The 19,805-nt window shown below is 44.4% G+C and overlaps 1 protein-coding gene across 4 annotated transcripts in view; it reads left to right on the plus strand.

The window, feature by feature from the left end:
• The window catches only part of abca7 (ATP-binding cassette, sub-family A (ABC1), member 7), a 30,615-nt gene that overhangs the window by 7,085 nt on the left and 3,725 nt on the right, over window positions 1-19,805 (plus strand). For all 4 annotated transcript variants that reach the window (XM_076278370.1, XM_076278368.1, XM_076278371.1 and 1 more), the window contains 33 exons: window positions 557-673; window positions 958-1,155; window positions 2,663-2,868; window positions 3,187-3,363; window positions 4,182-4,404; window positions 4,604-4,825; window positions 6,051-6,255; window positions 6,414-6,527; window positions 6,728-6,899; window positions 7,144-7,275; window positions 7,594-7,733; window positions 8,256-8,393; window positions 8,600-8,826; window positions 9,063-9,120; window positions 9,371-9,573; window positions 10,672-10,786; window positions 11,494-11,639; window positions 12,141-12,265; window positions 12,741-12,845; window positions 13,608-13,800; window positions 14,105-14,199; window positions 14,389-14,421; window positions 14,523-14,628; window positions 14,773-14,847; window positions 14,957-15,126; window positions 16,190-16,367; window positions 17,216-17,331; window positions 17,727-17,871; window positions 18,125-18,248; window positions 18,524-18,653; window positions 18,952-19,075; window positions 19,271-19,333; window positions 19,431-19,537. In XM_076278370.1, coding sequence (XP_076134485.1) covers window positions 557-673; window positions 958-1,155; window positions 2,663-2,868; window positions 3,187-3,363; window positions 4,182-4,404; window positions 4,604-4,825; window positions 6,051-6,255; window positions 6,414-6,527; window positions 6,728-6,899; window positions 7,144-7,275; window positions 7,594-7,733; window positions 8,256-8,393; window positions 8,600-8,826; window positions 9,063-9,120; window positions 9,371-9,573; window positions 10,672-10,786; window positions 11,494-11,639; window positions 12,141-12,265; window positions 12,741-12,845; window positions 13,608-13,800; window positions 14,105-14,199; window positions 14,389-14,421; window positions 14,523-14,628; window positions 14,773-14,847; window positions 14,957-15,126; window positions 16,190-16,367; window positions 17,216-17,331; window positions 17,727-17,871; window positions 18,125-18,248; window positions 18,524-18,653; window positions 18,952-19,075; window positions 19,271-19,333; window positions 19,431-19,537 — 4,682 coding nt within the window. The remainder of the gene's footprint in view (window positions 1-556; window positions 674-957; window positions 1,156-2,662; window positions 2,869-3,186; window positions 3,364-4,181; window positions 4,405-4,603; window positions 4,826-6,050; window positions 6,256-6,413; window positions 6,528-6,727; window positions 6,900-7,143; window positions 7,276-7,593; window positions 7,734-8,255; window positions 8,394-8,599; window positions 8,827-9,062; window positions 9,121-9,370; window positions 9,574-10,671; window positions 10,787-11,493; window positions 11,640-12,140; window positions 12,266-12,740; window positions 12,846-13,607; window positions 13,801-14,104; window positions 14,200-14,388; window positions 14,422-14,522; window positions 14,629-14,772; window positions 14,848-14,956; window positions 15,127-16,189; window positions 16,368-17,215; window positions 17,332-17,726; window positions 17,872-18,124; window positions 18,249-18,523; window positions 18,654-18,951; window positions 19,076-19,270; window positions 19,334-19,430; window positions 19,538-19,805) is intronic.

Genomic DNA, 19,805 nt, shown 5'->3' on the forward strand with positions numbered 1-19,805 from the left:
ACTTACTATAAATACGGTTTAAATAATGAATCCACTGTAGAGTGAGGTTTTTATGCCTTACATGTGCTATACATCCAGGACATAGTTCTTGGAATGTTTTTGTGAGAGGAAAAAGCTGTGCTGCCTATTAGCAAAGCAGTGTGAATATGTGTATATGCTCCAATAGAATAGGGAATATGCTCCAATAGTTTTCTGTTTACAGTTAGCCTTTACTACAGTGCAGTCTACAGTCAGCCTTGTGAAACACTCTAGCATGGTTTAATTAATCAGCACATACCAGAACACTGTTCTATTCAGATGAATTGCAAATGAAGCATCATGGTTATGGTTTGATTTACTGAGACTTTGTCTGCATGCCAAAGCTTGCAATTAAGCAAGCATTTGGTTCCGTCAAAACACATCACCAGCGAGCGCGGTCAATGTGTAATTGCACTACTGTGCTGTTGGATACTTATTATGAATGTTATGAATTATTTGAGGGAAAAATGAAAGACCTATTCAATTCCAGCGGTGCTTTCCAACATAAAGCTAACATGCTATACGCTTTGTGCCCCAGGTAAATAAGACCTTTCAGGACCTGCAAATTCTTAAGGACCTAAAGGGGGCCTGGGAAGAGATTGGACCTCGTGTGAAAACCTTCATGGAGAGCAGTGTGGAGATCCGACTTCTCCAGGTCAGTTTATACTGAAATTACTGGAGCTGTGGGTAAGACAAGAGACAGCTCAACACAGGAAAATGCTGTTCCTCGCTCACAGGCAGCATATTTTGCAGCAACTTTTATTGAGGAGATTGGCTTGTCTTAATTAACTGCTAGTCTTAATGTTGTAACTGTTTACTAACAGTGTCGCTAATACGTCTTTCTCCAGCTCCTAATTAGCTTATTAGTCTGTACTCTGACTTTTTGTCACTAAGTTGTCTCTCTCTTCCTCTACTAAATGGATGCCTCTTTGCTGGCAGGATCTGCTGAGGCGGCCGGAGGTGGCGGTTCTGGTAAACATGCAACTGGCGAACACTTCCTGGACGGCGTCACGGATCACCCGTTTCCTGTCCACGCCAGCACCTGACACGCCTCGCAAAGAAGGGGCTCCGCCCACCTGGTTTGACATCTTCCAGGATGTGAACAACACCATCAGCACCCTGGGCCAGATCACTGAAGTATGTTAATGCTACAATTGCATATATTCACACTCACACAGATACATTTACTCACATGTAATACACTATAGACAAAAGTATTGGTATGCCTGCCAGGTATTAATAATTGTCTATGTAGAGTCATATTATGGACTTGGCCCCCTCTTTACAGCTGTAGCAGCTTCCACTTTTTTGGAACAGATTTTAGGGTGTCTGTGGAAATATTTGCCCATTCATTTAGAGAACTATATGTGAGGTCAAGCACTGATGTTGGACAAGAAGTCCTGGCTCGTAATGTCTGATAGAGTTCATCCCAAAGGTATTTGATGACGTAGAGAACCCTGTTCTCAGCAAGCCAAAATCACTTATTTCACACTGGGAACGTGGCGTAAAAATCGCATGTCTGTTGCGTGTCAGTTGCGTGGCATTTTCTATGTCTTTGCTTACCAGAAGTTAGCCTGATGCGGAGCTGTGGCGGCCTCTCTGCCAATTAAAACGTCTCTTTTTCTCACAGCATTCTTTTCTTCACTGTTTTGAATGGAAACGCTTCCAACACGTGTGAAAAATAGGCGTGAGTCCTATTCCTAGCATGCATGTGTTTTCGGCACGGCTCGCCCCCGCCTGAGACGTGAGTGTCACGCAGGAGGTGTGCAAGGTCTAACCTGTTAACATGGGAGCCGAAATAAAATCGGACACGCCACACAGCTGACACGCTCACGCCACGCACACGGTGTGAAACGGGCCTAAAACACGTTTTTACAGACCTTGCATAATGGTTGCTTTTTAGGGGTTGGGCTTAGGTTAATGAAGGAAAATCTTTAGGAGAGGACATTTTGCATTTTGTACAATTACTGTACATGCTTCCAGCTTTTGGGGAACTGTTTGGGCAAGTCCTTTTCAGTGCACAAAACAAGGTCCATAAAGATATCGTTGGGTGAGTTTTGTGTTGAGGAACTTGACTGGCCCATTGAGAACAGGTTTCTCAATGCCATCAAACACAAGATGAAAGATTGAACTAGAAGAAAGATTGCGAGCTAGGTCTTCTCGTCCAACATCAGTGCCTGACCCCATTTCTAAATGAAAGGGCAAACATTTTCAGACAAAATCTTGTGGAAATAAGAAGAAAAGAGTGGCAGCTGTTACAGCTATTGTATTTATTTGGGAAAACAGGCACCAAATAAAGCTCTTGCTTTTACTAAGCCTTCCTCTTTTGGCTTCTGCTGCTGAGGTCTGCAGAGTACTTGCATAATTGAAGGATCTGAGAAGCTGTTCTACATACTTGTGGCATTTGCTTCCACCATGTTATTTATTCCCTCAATTTGGTGAGAGAAAACCAAGTGCATGAGCATGGGTCAATCCAGAAAGAACAGGAATGTAATCTGACCTATTGCCACTCCATGGTATTATTCAGACTGCATTATGCAGACTGCAACAGAGATTTTGTTTATATCGATTTCTATTTTTTTCTTTGTGCATGTATGGGTGTGTGTGTGTGTGTGTGTGTTCCTCTTCCCTTGCTGTCCCACAGTGTTTCTCTCTAGATAAATTGGAAGGCGTTGCCACAGAGGGCCAGATGATTGACAGGGCTCTGGAGCTCTTAGAGGACAGGCAGTTCTGGGCAGGGATCGTTTTTCTCCTTCCGGATCCTTCCGCTCCCACCCTCCCCCCTCACGTGTCTTACAAGATACGCATGGACATAGATGATGTCACGCGGACAAATAAGATCAAAGACAAGTAAGCAGAACTCGCTAAAGCAGAAGTGGAGAGGGGAAATGCAGAATATGTTTTGGTATCCATGTGTGCTTAGCAGTTTATTTGTTCACAGACCCACACATCTATCAAATCAAATTTATCTCTGTCTAAGCATTTGTGTGCAACTTGAATTTTAAGCCTGATTATATGCTACAAATTATCTTAAAAATCTTAGTTTGTAATGTTTTGCTTGTAATCGATAAAGGCATTAATCTGGTCAGAAATGTTGTTATGTTGTTATTAATCGTGTGACTTGAACTCATCTGTACTGTTGCACTGACTTGTCTCTCTCGCCTTCAGGTTCTGGGATCCGGGTCCGGCAGCGGAACCCTTCAGTGACATGCGCTACATCTGGGGCGGCTTTGTGTACGTGCAGGACCTGGTGGAGCGGGGGCTGACTCGAGTCATGACAGGCAGGGAGCAGAACACAGGCGTCTACCTGCAGCAGATGCCATATCCGTGCTTTGTGGATGATGTGTGAGTGCTGCTGTGTGCATGTGCATGTGCACGTTCACACCTAGATGCTCTCTGATGTCATTCAGCCTCTCAGTTCACCAACACACACACTTGTATGCTAGTTCACACTTTGACACAGAGACCCTTAAGCTTCTCCTTCCCAAAACCCACACACCTCCACACATGTTCACACATGTTCGCACAAACAAAACACACACACACACACACACACACACACACACACACACACACACACATACATTTTCACACATGTGCAGTGCACACATCAAAGGGTTATAATTGATGCCTGGGTTTCTGGTTGCTGGTGGCAAGGTATTAGTTAAAGGTGTTCTGAGACGGAAATTAAAAACTTATGCAACACACAAACAGAGCCAGGTGGGCATCATGGCGTCTGGGTTAGATCTCTTATCAGATTTCAGCTTGGTGTGCAGCCTTTGGTTGTTGTCATAACAATAATGGAAGGGAGGAAAGAGACCAGAGTAGGCGGCTGCTGCCACAAACAAAAACAGAAATGCACCTCTGATCTATCTATCTTTCTGCAAACCCACATCCTGTGCCGTGTCCCTATACCTTGCAATTGTCCCCAAGTATCTTTAAACATCTTATTGTACAGCTACTGCTGATTATGTGTTTTTATGTAGTTATTCATTCATTTGATTCATTCATATATATGTTATTACTATTATTTGTTTATGTATTTATGTATTTATTTATTTATTTATTTATTTTGTCAAGTGTTAAGTTTGTTCATTTATTTTGGTATGAGCGTTGAATTTATAATAATCCCATTCTGATCGCACCACCGTAATTCTCCACAGTTTCCTGCGTGTGCTGAACCGCTCGCTGCCCATGTTCATGACGACGGCGTGGATGTACTCGGTGGCGATGATCATCAAGTGTGTGGTGTACGAGAAGGAGGCGCGCCTCAAGGAGACCATGAGGATTATGGGATTGGGCTCGGGCACGCTGTGGGTCAGCTGGTTCATCAGCAGCTATGTGCCCTTCCTGATCAGTGCAGGCCTGCTCGTCTCTCTTCTTCAGGTGTGTGGGAGTGGGTGGGGGTATGTGGCATACAAGAAGCATGTTATATATATATATATATATATATATATATATATACTGTATATATACTGTATATATACAGTACATATCATAATATCATCCAACTATGCCCTACAACTGTGCCCTATTGTGCAACATCTTGTTTGGAATTGTAAATGTTTGTTTTCATGTGTTTCAGTGGGGGGACATCCTGCCGTATAGTGACCCAGTGGTGGTCTTCTTCTTCTTAGCTGCCTTTGCCACGGCCACCATCATGCTGTGTTTCCTCATCAGCACCTTCTTTTCGCGGGCAAACCTGGCGTCAGCATGTGGGGGCCTCATCTACTTCTCTCTCTACCTGCCGTACGTGCCGTGCGTAGCCTGGAGAGACCACCTCACCACCACACACCGCGTCCTTTTAGTAAGTAGTCTGAGTGTCTGTGCTGTTCTCTCTTAGTTTGTCTTTATGTCTGAGAATGACTGTACCAGTGTAAAAGCTCTACCATTCAGCTTGCCATATTTACAGTAAATGTCACCCTTGGGAGTGATCGTGGTCATGCATGGGAGGTATGTATGGGAATGTCTTGGTTGGGATATTTTTATGACCTGTGTTGGCACCACTGAGCTTCCACTCGCTCACACCCTCCATTCCAAAGACAAGCAGAAAATAAAGTCTCCAGATAAACTGAATCTGATGCTGAAGGAACTAAATATTCTACGTCCCATAATTTAGCCCCCTTTATTTGTGCCATTGTGTTCTTCTCCCTCTACGGTCTCTCCAGTGTTAAGATGCAGTGTTCTCACATCTCACATGTTCCCATCTGCCTGAATGTCTCCCGATAAGCCCCGAAACCAGAGTCAGAATCACGGGCAGCTGCCTGCTTGTGTAAATGCAAGTCACACATACTCATCCGCTGTCATCACACCTCTCCCGGTGAGCGCAGCAGCCTGGAGACAGGCCGTGTTTGTGCTCTTAATTCCCCCAGCACAAAGGCCCTCTGTTGTCGTCAGACAGGAGCGGCCCCGAACGCGTGCTTCTACACGGCCGCATGCTATTACGCCCCGGATCGGAGAGACGTCAGGCAGGCGTCTGAAATGCTGCTTACGAAAGAGAGGGGAAGTGAACCGGTTTTTATAGGAGCAGCTGAACAATGATGCGTGGGCCAGGCATTGATTAGACTCGTAAGTCACATCCTGCTCTGTTTCTCAGGAGCCGAAGTTAGAGTTGGACTAATGCAGATGTTTAAAATGAACTCAGTTTTACATGGAAAATATCATGACAGGCTATATGAGTACATCCTTGTCATTAATATGACTCATATGAGTCATGTTTTTTTCCACTCTGTGCTGAATCTTAGTTTCTGTTTTTGTTGATGATTCTTGATGAACTACACAATAAGAAGTGGTCAGGTGTGAAAACTACATATTCAGAAGTGGTGATGGAAAAAAAAACATTCACATAGGTTCACTTCCTCTCTCCATGTAGCCCTTCCTTCCCTTGGAAAAACATACACAAAACATAAACATACAGTAGATATGTGTTGACATATGCTGAGTAGACTAAACAGTTCACTGGTGAAACACTGACACTGGACTGCGTGAAACACTGACCGCATGCTCGTCCCCTCTCTTCTCCTGTCCCGCAGAGCTTTCTGTCTCCAGTGGCGTTTGGCTTTGGCTGCGAGTACTTCTCCCAGTATGAGGAGCAGGGAGTGGGAATCCAGTGGTTCAACATCAACTCCAGCCCCTTGGAGGGAGACACCTACAGCTTCGTCACCTCCATCGTGATGCTCTATGTAGATGCAGTCATCTATGGTGTACTTGCCTGGTACATAGAGGCAGTTTTCCCGGGTAAGGACTAGTTATGATGTGTGCCAAAATACAATTATGGCTGTGGCATGACCAAATGAACATTTGAACTGCAACTGTCCTTGTTGTCAGCCTTTGCATCTAGTCAGCATCATTTAGTCATTATATTCCCTCTCCTTTTCTGTGTCTCCCTCCTGAAGGTGAGTTTGGGATCCCTAAGCCCTGGTACTTCATCTTCCAGCTGAACTACTGGGGCGGAGTACCACTGGAGATGGGCATGCCCATCCCCCCAGCCCCCAGGGACGAGCGGGACGGTAAGGCCACACTTCAAAAACTGACCAGTCATGATATATTCAAATATATGCACTGTCACACAATGAAATGTCACAGTTTAGTATAGTGTGGCTTTTATTTTATTATTTATCAGTTTTAAAATTGGGTAGTTTTGAAAGGGGTTCTTCACATCGGGCTTCTAAACCTTATGTTTTTCATCTTTTTCCCTCTTTTTTTCCAGAACGAGTTGAGTCAGAGCCCCAGAACCTCATTCTGGGTGTCGCCATCCGCGACCTGGTCAAGATTTACAAGAAAGGAGGGAAACTGGCGGTCAATCACCTCAATCTCAAGTTCTATGAGGGTCAGATCACCTCTTTCCTGGGCCACAATGGTGCAGGGAAGACCACCACAATGTGAGCTGCACTCTGTTTAGCATGTAGCTTTTCAACTATAGTCTGTTATGATATCAGTGCTGGGTGTGTAAAGTAAAGTAAAATGTGAAATACACAATATATAAATATAAATCTAAACTGATATAAATATGAAATAAGGCATTTGGATGAAAATACATTTCTAAATGTACATGCCGAGTGATTCAGTGGCCCGAACAGTTGGAGGATGTGGACTACTCTGACAGTGTTCCTCCCCTATTGGCAGATCCATCCTGACTGGGCTGTTTCCCCCTTCGGCGGGGACAGTGTACGTGAGGGGCATGGACATCCGCACAGACATGGAGTGGATCAGGAGGACACTAGGGGTCTGCCCACAGCACAATGTCCTCTTTGACATGTGAGAGCTTTTTCACAGTCCCCACCCCAATGTGTTTTTACATAAATATTTACAAAGGTTTTCCAAAATACAAACATTGCCAGATTTAAAAGTGCTATTGGGTGTGAACATTTACATTGGGATATGCATGTGCATGTTTAACCTGTTGATTAAACTGTTGAAACTGTAGATTATTCTTTTTGTACCATTTAAACCTGCATACTTGGGATATACTGTATTTCATTTGAATCCAAGCAGAACTAGCAAGAACCATTGTGTGACAGATGGCACATCTCTCATGGTTTCCCATGGTCGCCTGACGCTAGACTGTGTTTTCAGCCTGACGGTGGAGGAGCATGTGTGGTTCTATGGCCGGCTTAAGGGCTTGGACAACACTGAGGTGTTGGAGGAGACGACCTCTCTGCTGGACGATGTGGGACTGCTGCACAAACGGCACGAGGAAACACGCAACCTGTCAGGTACACAGCTGTTCCATATCTTAAGTAGTGCATTTTGTTTTATTATGATGACTATTAACTCCTCACTCCCCTGAGCAAGTAGACTTTATGGTATATTGGGGAATTGTCCTCCATGTCCTACATAGAGTTTTTGAATGGCTGCCCTCTGGCAGGCGTCTGCGCTGCCCTCTGGCTAGGACTAACAGGAGGAAGGCTACCTTTACTTTTGAGGCTATTCGTCTTTTGAACTTGAATATGCTCCCAGCCCCCTCCTCCTCCATCTCCTGGGACTAACCCTCCCCCCCTTACACTCCTGTCTGTCCTGTTCTTTCTTTGTCCTGTCTTATATGTTGTGTTATGTCTTATATGTTGTGTTATGTGTTATATGTCACTATGCCTGCATAGGGATAAATTGCCCCTCAGGGATAAATAACGTTTTTTTTTAATTGAATTGAATTGTGTGCGTTTATATTTGCTTTGAGTGCTTTGTAAACCTGCTGGTTTATCCTGTGTGCTCCAATGTCTCTCTTGTCTCTTGTGTAGGGGGGATGAAGAGGAAGCTGTCCGTGGCCATTGCCTTCATTGGGGGCTCCAAGGTGGTGGTTCTGGACGAGCCTACTGCTGGAGTGGACCCCTACTCCCGTCGGGCCATTTGGGACCTGCTGCTCAAGTACCGCAAAGGTACTGTAAGAACCAATATACAATTCAGCCATTTTGAGTTTTCAGCCATTTTCAGTTCAAAGTTGGAAAACTATGCCATGCAAAACCGATGTGTGTATCTTTACGATGTATGCAGTATAGATTGCACAGAATGTAAGATGAAGAATGTAAAGATCTCTGGCAGCATAAAAAGACAGTTAACCTGCGCTCATCGTTCTGTTTCTCAGACCGCACCATCATCTTGTCCACCCATTACATGGACGAGGCGGAGTTGCTTGGTGACCGCATCGCCATCATCTCCCAGGGGAAGCTGTGCTGCTGTGGAACGCCCCTCTACCTCAAGGCCAAACTGGGCACTGGCTACTACCTCACTGTGGTCAAGAAGGAGGTGGACAGCCGGACACCCAGCACTAGTGCCAGCGCTGGAAAGCTCTCTCTACCTCCAGTGCCTAAGGTATTCACACAGGTTAATTAGCCATAGTTCACATGTAAGTCAGAACCATTTGGCAAAAATAGGGCAGCAACTACCTGATCAAACTTGGAAATAGGAAAATAGTCATATAAATTTGTATTTATCTAACTAATAAATAATACTATTACTAAGTACTAATAAATAAAAGAGTATTAGTTGCTTAGACTTATTGTGCATCCAGGTTACCTTAGTACTGATTTTGTCTCCACGTGTTTCAGGACAGTGATTCATCCCTAAGTGACGACACTGGACTAGGAAGTGAGGAGAATGGCCCTGGTATGTCTTCTAAATTGTTCATTTTATGACGTGAAATATGACAGATTATATGACACTTTCTGATTCTCTGTATTCTGACACCCTGGGGTGCGTTTCCCAAAAGCATAGTTGCACCTGTTAGCAACTTAGTTGGTTGGCAATGGGAAATTGCATAACTTAGTTAGCAACTATGCTTTTGGGAAACGCACCCCAGTGTTTTCCCCCGCACTCCTAATGCTGTGTGCCCTCTAATCCCCTGTCACCTGCGCAGACGTGCCCGCCCTGGTGGCGCTGGCGCAGCACCATATGCCCGAGGCGCGGCTGGTGCAGGACCTGGGCCGCGAGGCCATCCTGAACCTGCCGCACGGCGCGGCGGAGGACGGCAGCCTGGCGATCTTCCTGTCCGAGCTGGAGAAGAGACAGGCCGACATGGGCATCACCAGCTACGGCCTGTCCGACACCACCCTGGAGGAGGTGAGCCCCGGACACGGACATGTGACACACACGCACACACACACACACACACACACACATACACACTCACACACACACATACACACTCACACACACACATTCACACACTCGCACGCGCACACACACACACACACACACTCGCACACACACACACACACTCGCACGCACACACACACACATACACACTCGCACAGACACACACACACACACACACACACACGCACACACACACACACACACACACACACACTCGCACACACACACATACACACACACGCACACACACACACATACACACTCGCACACACACACACGCACGCACACACAACCACACACTCGCACGCACACACACACACACACACACTCGTAAGAAGGAGCACGCTCTGAGGGCTATAAGAGGATTGGGTCTATCAGAGGCAGGTCAAGCAGTACCACCTATACTACACATTCAAAAGCAACACAAATGTAACCTGGTCTGGTTAAGCCTGGCTTTAACTTGCACCGTATTTAGATTGGTAGATCATTTGTGATTTTTGCACAGGTGTGATAATCAGCAGAAAGAGAGCAGGTCTTACCTGTGGAGTCGTGTTGTGGCTTGCCTGCCCATGAGACATGCTCATGAGGCAGTGACCGTGTGTGATATGGCAAAAGAACAAGAGGAATATCAGTGTCAGTGTTATTGGGCATGAACGTGTGTAATAGCCTACTTTTGTGTGTGTGTGTGTGTGTGTGTGTGTGTGTGTGTGTGTGTGTGTGTGTGTGTGTGTGTGTGCATATTCAATTCAGGGGTCAGTTATGCCTTTAACTTCTGTAGAAGATTTCGGTATGTATTTATTATTTATTTCTGTATGTGACGCAAAGACATGCCACAAATCATTCCCAGTTGTCCTGTCAAATCAGCCATCTAGATACAGGATCGTTATATTGGACTTACTCAGACTAATGATTACGGCAGAATTCTCAGTTGAAAATTAAACTAAACTTACTATGTATTCACAGTGAGGGGTGACGAGTTAGTCGGAGCTGTGTTTTGACACCTGACAGATTTTGTTTGAACTTTTTGGTTGCTCTTCTGTTCCTGTGTCCGCATGAAACCAGATTTTCCTGAAAGTAGCGGAGGAGACGGGGGTAGATGTGGACCCCGCTGAGCCTGAGAGACCGCCCTCATCACCACGGCAACAACGAGCTGAACCACCTGAAGAACGAGAGCCAGGTAAACATCATCATCCACTCAACGCTTTTATCCCCCTATGTGTGTGTGTGTGTGTATGCGGGTATGTACATGTTTGTCTGCGTTTGTCTGGTTGTGTATATGTGTGTGCGTATGCGTGTAATATGTATGTCTGCGTGTATGTGTGTGTGTGTGTGTATATGTGCGTGTATATGTGTCTGCGTGTGGTTCCCATGTGCCTGTGGGCACATGTCCCTTCACCCGTACATCATGTTTGTTCCAGATCTGCACTGACTTGCATCTTTCTCTCTGTATGACTTTCCAAGGGAGGAAACGACCACGCAAGCAAGGTACAAGCCTCTGCGTGGTGACCTGTGTAAATAAAGCCAGTCCCTTCCTATCTCTTCTGTGTGTGCTGTATGTGAGTGTGCTGTGCTGTGCTGTGCTGTGTGTGTGTGTGTGTGTGTGTGTGTGTGTGTGTGTGTGTGTGTGTGTGTGTGTGTGTGTGTGCACTCAGTAACTCAGATCCAGACTTTAGGTGACTGACCCTTGGCCTCTCAGGCCTCCTATCCTCCAGTGTAGTAGTAGGCACACACTGCTGCAGTGTGTGCAGTGGAAGGGATTGCCGTGTGATTTCAGCTCGTTTGGTTGAACTTGTGTTCGAATGGTCAGTGAGTGGAGGTCAACAAAAAACGCCAGTCTTTGTTCTCATGTTTACACACTCTTTTCCTATTCTTTGTTCCCTCTAGAGCCCAAGGAGACAGACCTGCTGAGCGAGGAAGGGCGAGGCGGTGACCCGTCCACTGGCTGGTGGCTCACCTGGCAGCAGCTGCGGGCGCTCTTTGTCAAGAGGTGGCTGTACGCCCGGCGGAGCCGCAGAGGTTTTCTCGCTCAGGTGTGTCCAGGTGGAGGGGATGATGCGCAGTCTCAGGAGGGCCAGGAGTTTTGGGCTAGGCTGGGTTATGTTGTTCCTGGGACCACATGCTTCATTGCTTTTCTATTTGACCTAAAGATAGAAGAGATTTCTTGAATAATGGTGTGGGACTTCTCTCAACTGGACTACTTCACTGTGCTTTGATGTGTATATGCTAAATTGATGTATAGTAGCCTACATCATAGGTATTGTTTTAGTTCTAAATGTCTAAAGTTCTAAACACAGAAGTATGATATAATGCAGAACTGTCCCATTATTGTAAGCCGGTTTATTTGTTTGTTTATTAAGTTTATTTTTAACTGGGGCCATGTACAAAAATGTGTTAATCACAGAGGGGGGATGCTTTGTACCAGATTTAGCTATTAGCTCATTTCCATCTGCATTCCCTGGGCAGTCCCTGTTGTGTTAGTCCAGTCAGAGATGGGTCTCTTGTGTAAATGACGTGTTGTGCCCCTCTTCCAGATCGTGCTGCCTGCCTTGTTTGTCCTCGTCGCTCTGTTCTTCAGTCTGCTCGCCCCACCCTTTGGGAAGTACCCGGCCCTGAAGCTGCAGCCCTGGATGTACGGAGAGCAATACACATTCTACAGGTAAGGCCCAGGCTAAGAGAGCAGTACATTATTATCAGTAAGATATTCTAAAGAAACGTTCTAACAGGTTACATGGTTCTATTGCTGAAAGAGACAATGAATGAGAGAAAAGTTCGGCTAATATGTTATACCTTGCAATGAGAAAGGCAGCACAGTGGGGAAACTGCTCTACAGATATGGTCTTGATTCAAAAGAGAAAAAGAACCCAGCACTGCATTTCCTGGTCTCAAGAACAAGAGGCTTGCACTCAGCCAAGGCAGCCATCACAGGGGCTTTCCTACTGGAAATTACATGGTCCCAGGAGAGGAAGGAAAGCCAGTCATGGCGGGCCTTGTGGCTGTCTATAAACAGGAAATATCTCTGTTCTGTACACTAACACAATGACATGATCCCTTTCTGCTGTGTTAAAAATGCTTCACTGACTACAGATACATGATATGACCTGATATGTCGGTTCTGTCTTTTAAATAAACAGCAATGACGCACCAACGGCCCCAGAAATTCAGAACCTCCTTGATGCCTTGCTTGACCCTCCAGGTTTTGGGACCAAATGCATGGACTCGGAGATGGATACGGACGTGTAAGCAGCTCTTGTTGTATTTGAGTTTTCCATCTAGTGAGACGATACTCACAACAGAAACTCACACTGTCTTTTGATGCCATATATCTATCTTTCAATCAATCTGTCTATGGGCCTACCCTTTTGAGCCCATTATCTCGGCAATGGCAACTCTGCAGTTACAGGTGCAACTTTTTCATCCTCTTTTTAAAGATATCATCTTTAAGAAGTATTTATAGTAGATTATGCAGTCATTGTTTATGTAAGGAGAATGAAGCCAAAATGTTTTTCCTGTCCTGTCATAAGAGGACTAGACCATAAGAAATTAGAAGAGTTAAGGCCCCAACTGACCGCTGGGATGAGAGAATGAGGTGTCCTCTAGTAGCCTCTTGAATTATGCCTCTCACCTCCATCAGTCTGTTTTCCCTACTGCATTAAAAACATCATATCTTTAATCATTACTAATTTATCCAACATTGCATCGTCATCTGTCATGGACAGCATAACTTTCACCATATTTGAATCAAATGAATGTCTGGCACAGTATGGCATACTGTAACACATGACACATTGTATTATATGACCATAGCTTTTAATAATAAAGCTCAATAACAGACATCTAAATAGCAAGCAGTTAACCTGGACATCAACATTTATTTTTGAATGTGTCTGGTTTAGATCATTCAATCGGAAGCTCCAAAGGCATTTTGAATAGCAGAAGCAAGATCATGTAATTAACATACATGTTTCCGTGTGTGTGTGTGTGTGTCTGTGTGAATGCAGGAACTCCACCTGTAGCCAGGAGCTGGGCTCCAGGTTTATGCGTCCTCAGATCCCGTACTCCACGTGGCAGCTGATGGGGAAGGGCAACTGGACGGCGGCGCAGCCCTCTCCTGAGTGTGAGTGCAGCTCAGAGGAGGTGCGCCGCATGCTGCCCGACTGCCCAGAGGGAGCCGGTGGCCTGCCCCCACCACAGGTCAGACACAAACACACACACACACACACACACACACACACACACACAAACACACACACACACACACACACACACACACACACACACACACACACACACACACACACACACACACAAACACACACACACACACACACACACAAACACACACACACACACACACACACACACACACACACACACACAAACACACACACACACACACACACACACACACACACACACACACGAGTGGATAGACAGATATGCTGCCCTACAGTTGATTACTATGTCTTATTCATAATCTTGACTATGTGCATCACAGATAAAGCGACTCACTGGAGACGTCCTGCAGAACCTGACTGGTCGTGACATCTCAGATTACCTGGTGAAGACTTATCCCCAGATTCTCAAGAAAAGGTTTGATCCAGATCTGTGCCTGTTGTCCATGTTGTGTCCATTTTTGATACCTAATGCTTGAAAAGCGCTATACAAATTACACATATTATTATTATTGTATGTTTCTAGTTGTATTGTAGTATATAATATAATGTAATTTTCTAATTAGCATTCTCATTTGCTTTTGTTCACATATTTGGCATCTACCAGTATGAAGACCAAGAAGTGGGTGAATGAGTTTAGGTGAGTTTTTGAGGTGCCAAACAAAATCTGGTCCTCTACTTATGTGATACGATATCATTCTACGTGGACCATGGAGGACAAACTTGTGCCTTCCTTTGTAGGTATGGAGGCTTCTCTCTGGGTGGGAAGGCCTCACAGCCCATTCCAGAAGGGCACTACCTGGATGAGCCTGTTATGGCCATCAGATCACGCTACAGAGTACCAGAGGTATCTACTAAACAGCAACAGCTAGCATCTTTAGCAGCTGTGTTTGTCACTTAGTTCATGACAGTTGGTGCCTTTTTTAGTTGATTTTGATTCTTCTAGTTTTTATTTTCTTATCGTGTACTCTCTCTTGTTTGGTGTCCACAGAACAGTTCCTTTGACAAACTCCTCCATAGACTGCCAGGCTTTCTGAGTGGCCTGAACCGCAAGCAGAACGTAAAGGTAATCCGCCACGGATGAGCCTTGTCGACCGAGATCAGCCTTTTTCCTGCCGTGAGTTGGCAAAGTGCTCGCTGGCTTGACGTTAATCCTTATCCTCTTCCTCTGCCAGGTGTGGTTCAACAACAAGGGGTGGCATGCCATGGTATCCTTCGTCAACGTGCTGAACAACGGGCTCCTGCGCGCCAACTTGCCGCCCGGCGTGGACAAGAGGCTCTATGGCATCACAGCCTACAATCACCCGCTCAACCTCACAAAGGAACAGCTCAGTGAAATGGCCCTGTAAGCATTCACCTTATCTTGTCTGTGGTTTGTGTGTGACTTTCCTTTTACCTTTGTCCTTCTTCCTGTCGCTTGCATTCTTTCTACTGTTATCTGGCCCTTAGCTATCACAGTCATCTGAGAGCAATATCTGTGTCTCTTGGGGGGATCACAGCTCAGCTGGGCCTGCACTCAAAATAGGCAAGCTTGACATATTTATAATGCAAAGACCAAGAAGCAATGTGGGTGTATTTCATTATTATTTATAGGTATGTGTTGGTTTATAGTTTTACTCTACGTTATGAGATGAATGCAAGTGTATGTGAATGTTGTTAGGAATGTGCTGTGGCATAAAAATGTTATAGACTTAAAGTGGGGTAGAGGAGCACACCATTTGAAACCACAAAAAGTCCAGAAGCTGTTGATGTAAAAGTAATACTGAGAGTTCCTGCTAAAACAGGAAACTATTGGTTTACAACATGGTAGCTGACCACAAGCAAAGTGAAAGTTTTTTGTATTATTGCACACTTTAGATAAGGGAATGTGGAAAGTTACAAAGAAACACACGGGGAAACACTATTAGCTCCCCCTTTATTCTCCCATCATGTTCTCTTTCTTGACAGTTGTTCTGTGCAATGGAAAAGTCTAAAGAACTACAGAGGCGTGTTCAAATTCGCTCAAGTTCACAGTTTTCCGTTAACCTTGAGTTTTCAGCAAATGTTTGCGAACAATCCTAAACAGTCTGAGGTGGTAATTCTCCGTGAACATACAGTGGAACTGGACGTGAGTTTGACAAAGGAAACAATGCAATTACCATTACAATGGAATGTTATTAACACCAAAACGTTAAAAGAAAACATGTTCATCACGGACGTTCGCCACTCTTTCCCAAATTTGAACACGCCTCTGATCTCATGAAACTGTTTTTCTCTGTTCAGAACAATTTAGTCATACGATGTAGGTAATGATGCTGTGGGGACGGTAACCTTTCACTGTAAATTAATTGTGCAAAAAAGATATTGATAAGATACAGACATCTACTGTTCTAACTTTAACTTTCTAACTATTATCTACTTATGACCAGGATGACTACCTCTGTGGATGTTCTGGTGTCTATCTGCGTCATATTTGCCATGTCTTTTGTGCCGGCGAGTTTTGTGCTCTTTCTTATTGAGGAACGTGTCAGCAAAGCCAAGCACCTGCAGTTTGTCAGTGGAGTGAAACCAATCCTGTACTGGCTGGCCAACTACACCTGGGACATGGTCAGTTTACTAAGGCTCATAACTTGCTAGTCATCAATGTTCAACATCACTGCTACATTGTTGCAGGATTTTTTTTTATGAAAATGGCATGATTGGAAAATTACCAAATGCTGAAACACGACAAAGGGTGTGTTCAGACTAGTGTTATTTTTTGCAGCTGCCGGCATCCGTTTTACATTATAATCCTCCTGTTTTTTTTTTGTTGTTGTTTTTTTTTAAACGCTTTGCCGGCGTTTTTTTCTTCAGCTCAGAGCATCTTTTTAAGGTTGACGTAGGAAAAAACACCCTACTTCACACATTTTTTTGACAGCTGACCAATTACAAGCTGAGTGGCGCAACTGGTAACATCACCCATACCATATTTGGGTCCACGTGCCCATGGGGACCCGAGTTCACGTCCGACCAGTCATTTTCCGGTCCCACCCCATCTCTCTCTCCCGATTGCTTCCTGTCACTCTCTACTGTCATGTCTGATTAAAGGTGTTATACATACAGTATATACAACAATTACAAGCTGAGTAATGAGACGTTCGTATCCAGCAGAACTGGAGACGGTAGAAGTGAAGAAACCTATTACAATCGACTTTGAGCACAATGATGTGAGAGTTAAATTGTATCACCATATTCTTTTATGCAGCTAAATTGTCAAAAAAGAAGCCTAGTCTGAACATAGCCTAAGATAACATACTGTGAAAGAAAAACTGTGAAACAAACATACTGGAAATCTTCAAACTTTTACATTTATAGTCATTATGGTACTTTTGACAGCATACATTACTACACAGTTGTAACTGTAGCCGTCTCTAAAACATAACGGCGCAATAACAAGTGTGCCATTTCTCTTGCAGCTGAACTACTCTGTGTCAGCCACCATGGTGGTGCTCATCTTCATCGGCTTTCAGCAGCAGTCCTACGTCTCTGAGACCAACCTGCCCGCCCTCGTCCTGCTGCTTTTGCTCTATGGGTGAGAGACTTACCATCACTATCCCACTAGACAGACAGGAAATCATCAGAGATGATGACTGCTTTGTCTCATAATATTGATGATGTTCAGTTGCTCTACATGCACATTCTTATAAATGTTCTAACTTACTAATGTTTTAACTATACTTACATGTATATACTATATTTACTCTACTCCCAACTTTTCTATCAAGTTGTGGTAGCACAATAATATAGAACAAAATGCGGTCAAGGTGTATGTTTATGCTGCATTTTACAATGGCATCGAATGTGATTCAGCCAATCACAATCAAGGACCGGAACTATCAGTTTTAGAATTACTATTATACTTATATACTATATTTATAGCAACACACAGTCCTATGACATAACAGTGACCCCTGACCCTTTCCACAGCTGGTCCATCACACCGCTCATGTACCCGGCCTCTTTCCTGTTTGAGGTGCCAAGCACAGCTTACGTGGTCCTCACCTCCGTTAACCTCTTCATTGGGATGAATGGTAGCATTGCCACATTTGTCCTCGAGCTGTTTGTGGATGAGGTATGTGGATGATGATGGGGGATGTGGGTTATACTCCCCGAGTTCTAAGTATAATGCAGTTTGTGCATTACATCACATTTGTCTACCAAATTTACTTTTTTCAGTATGTGTAAATGTTTGTGCCAAGTAATTGTGTTATCTTTGTTCCGGGGCAAATGTACTAAGTCCTCCATGGGGTCAGTGTGTTTCACATTCCTTAGATGCCGCGGAAGTAACACTCCGCTTCCTCCTGTTTTATGTGTCTGCTTCCCAGCATTTAAATTACGTCAACAAGATTCTGAAGAAGGTCTTCCTGATTTTCCCACACTTCTGCCTGGGTCGAGGGCTCATTGACATGGCGAAGAATCAGGCCATGGCCGATGCATTTCAGAGACTCGGTGAGCCATGAAACAAAGTGTTCTCTAACAACTCCGATTTAGAAGATGCCTAAGGGCAGAATTGGTTAAGTGATTAAAGTTGATATGACTGGTTAACATTTCTTGTCTGATGAGCAGCCAGGTTTAAGGTGGCAGAGGAGGCTGCTGTAGTTTATCACCATTATACCCCTATATGTCTGCACTGTCTCATGACTACCCTGTGTTTTCATGTCGTTGTGTCAAAATTAGTCTGCAAGTTTTTCTTACTTTATTATTTTCTCCTCCTTTATCTGCAGGTGCCAAGCAGTCACTGGATCCACTGGCGTGGGATTTTGTGGGGAAGAACTTATTTGCAATGGCGGTTGAAGGAGTGGTGTTCTTCATATTCACTATTCTACTACAGTATGGCTTCTTCTGCAAATTCAGGTACAATAGGCATCTGCTAGCATCTTTAATGGTATACCAAACAACAGGCATCTACTGATTGGTACAATTGTACACCATGCCAAAAATAGTTTCAAACCATGACCTGCCTTTAGGCCTGTTTATCATTAATTAACACACATACTTCAAAATCTGTCGATACTAACTGTGTCACAGTATAGAATGGAATAGAATATACTCTTCATAACACTCAACAAATATGTGCTATTCATCTGGTGATACCAGATCACTGTTCCAAATGTGACGTTTCCCTGTATCCTCCATTTCTCTGTGGGCCCAGGCCCTGGTCTGACCTAGTGCTGCCCCCTCTTGGCCCAGAGGATGATGACGTTGCCAAAGAAAGAGACAGAGTACGCAACGGGAGAGCACAAGGAGACATACTGTGCATGAAAGACCTGAGCAAGGTATGCACATAAAAAATATAACATGGGCAATTTAGAAGTTTATGTCTTATTTTTGATGGAATGCAATTTACAAATCCACTGTTACTGTTAGAAATGCAACCACTAACACAACTGCAGATGTTGTGTCTGGACACCAAATTGCCTCTTAATAATACCCTGTGGTATAGCTGACAAACAATCTTTGTGGTCGTGCAGATATACAAGGCAGGGAGGAAGCCAGCCGTGGATCGCCTGTGTCTGGGGATCCCTCGTGGGGAGGTGAGTGACTGCTGCATTCTACTTTCTCTCTCTCTCTTTCCTTTCATAAACTCGGTATCATTCATGTAGAAAAGTCTGTTCATGTCTTCTCTGTCAGTGCTTTGGTCTACTCGGAGTAAACGGTGCTGGAAAGACAACGACATTCCGCATGCTGACAGGAGACACCACTATCACCCATGGAGAAGCTTATCTTAATCAGTTCAGGTACTGAATATCACGAGCACTGACAGGAGTTGCTTTACATCTCTTCAGTCACTAATTCAGTACACTTATCCAACTTTTTTTTTAAAGGTTTTGTCCTAGGCATCATATCTCATCGTATCATGTATTTTAAATGCTGTCAAATTGCAAGTGTAGGACTTTGTGATATGTGCACATAAGATTGACTACACTACTTCCGGACCCAGAGTATGAAGCATGTGTTGGATGTGACCCTGATCAGCAGTCTAAGGCGTGTTGTTTTTGTAACCCC

The sequence above is a fragment of the Alosa pseudoharengus genome, unplaced genomic scaffold (assembly GCF_046254945.1).
Source record: "Alosa pseudoharengus isolate Yale_2024_CS ecotype anadromous, Long Island Sound unplaced genomic scaffold, YU_APseudo_1.1 YU_APseudo_1.1_scf_11, whole genome shotgun sequence".
Classification (NCBI taxonomy): Eukaryota; Metazoa; Chordata; class Actinopteri; order Clupeiformes; family Clupeidae; genus Alosa; species Alosa pseudoharengus.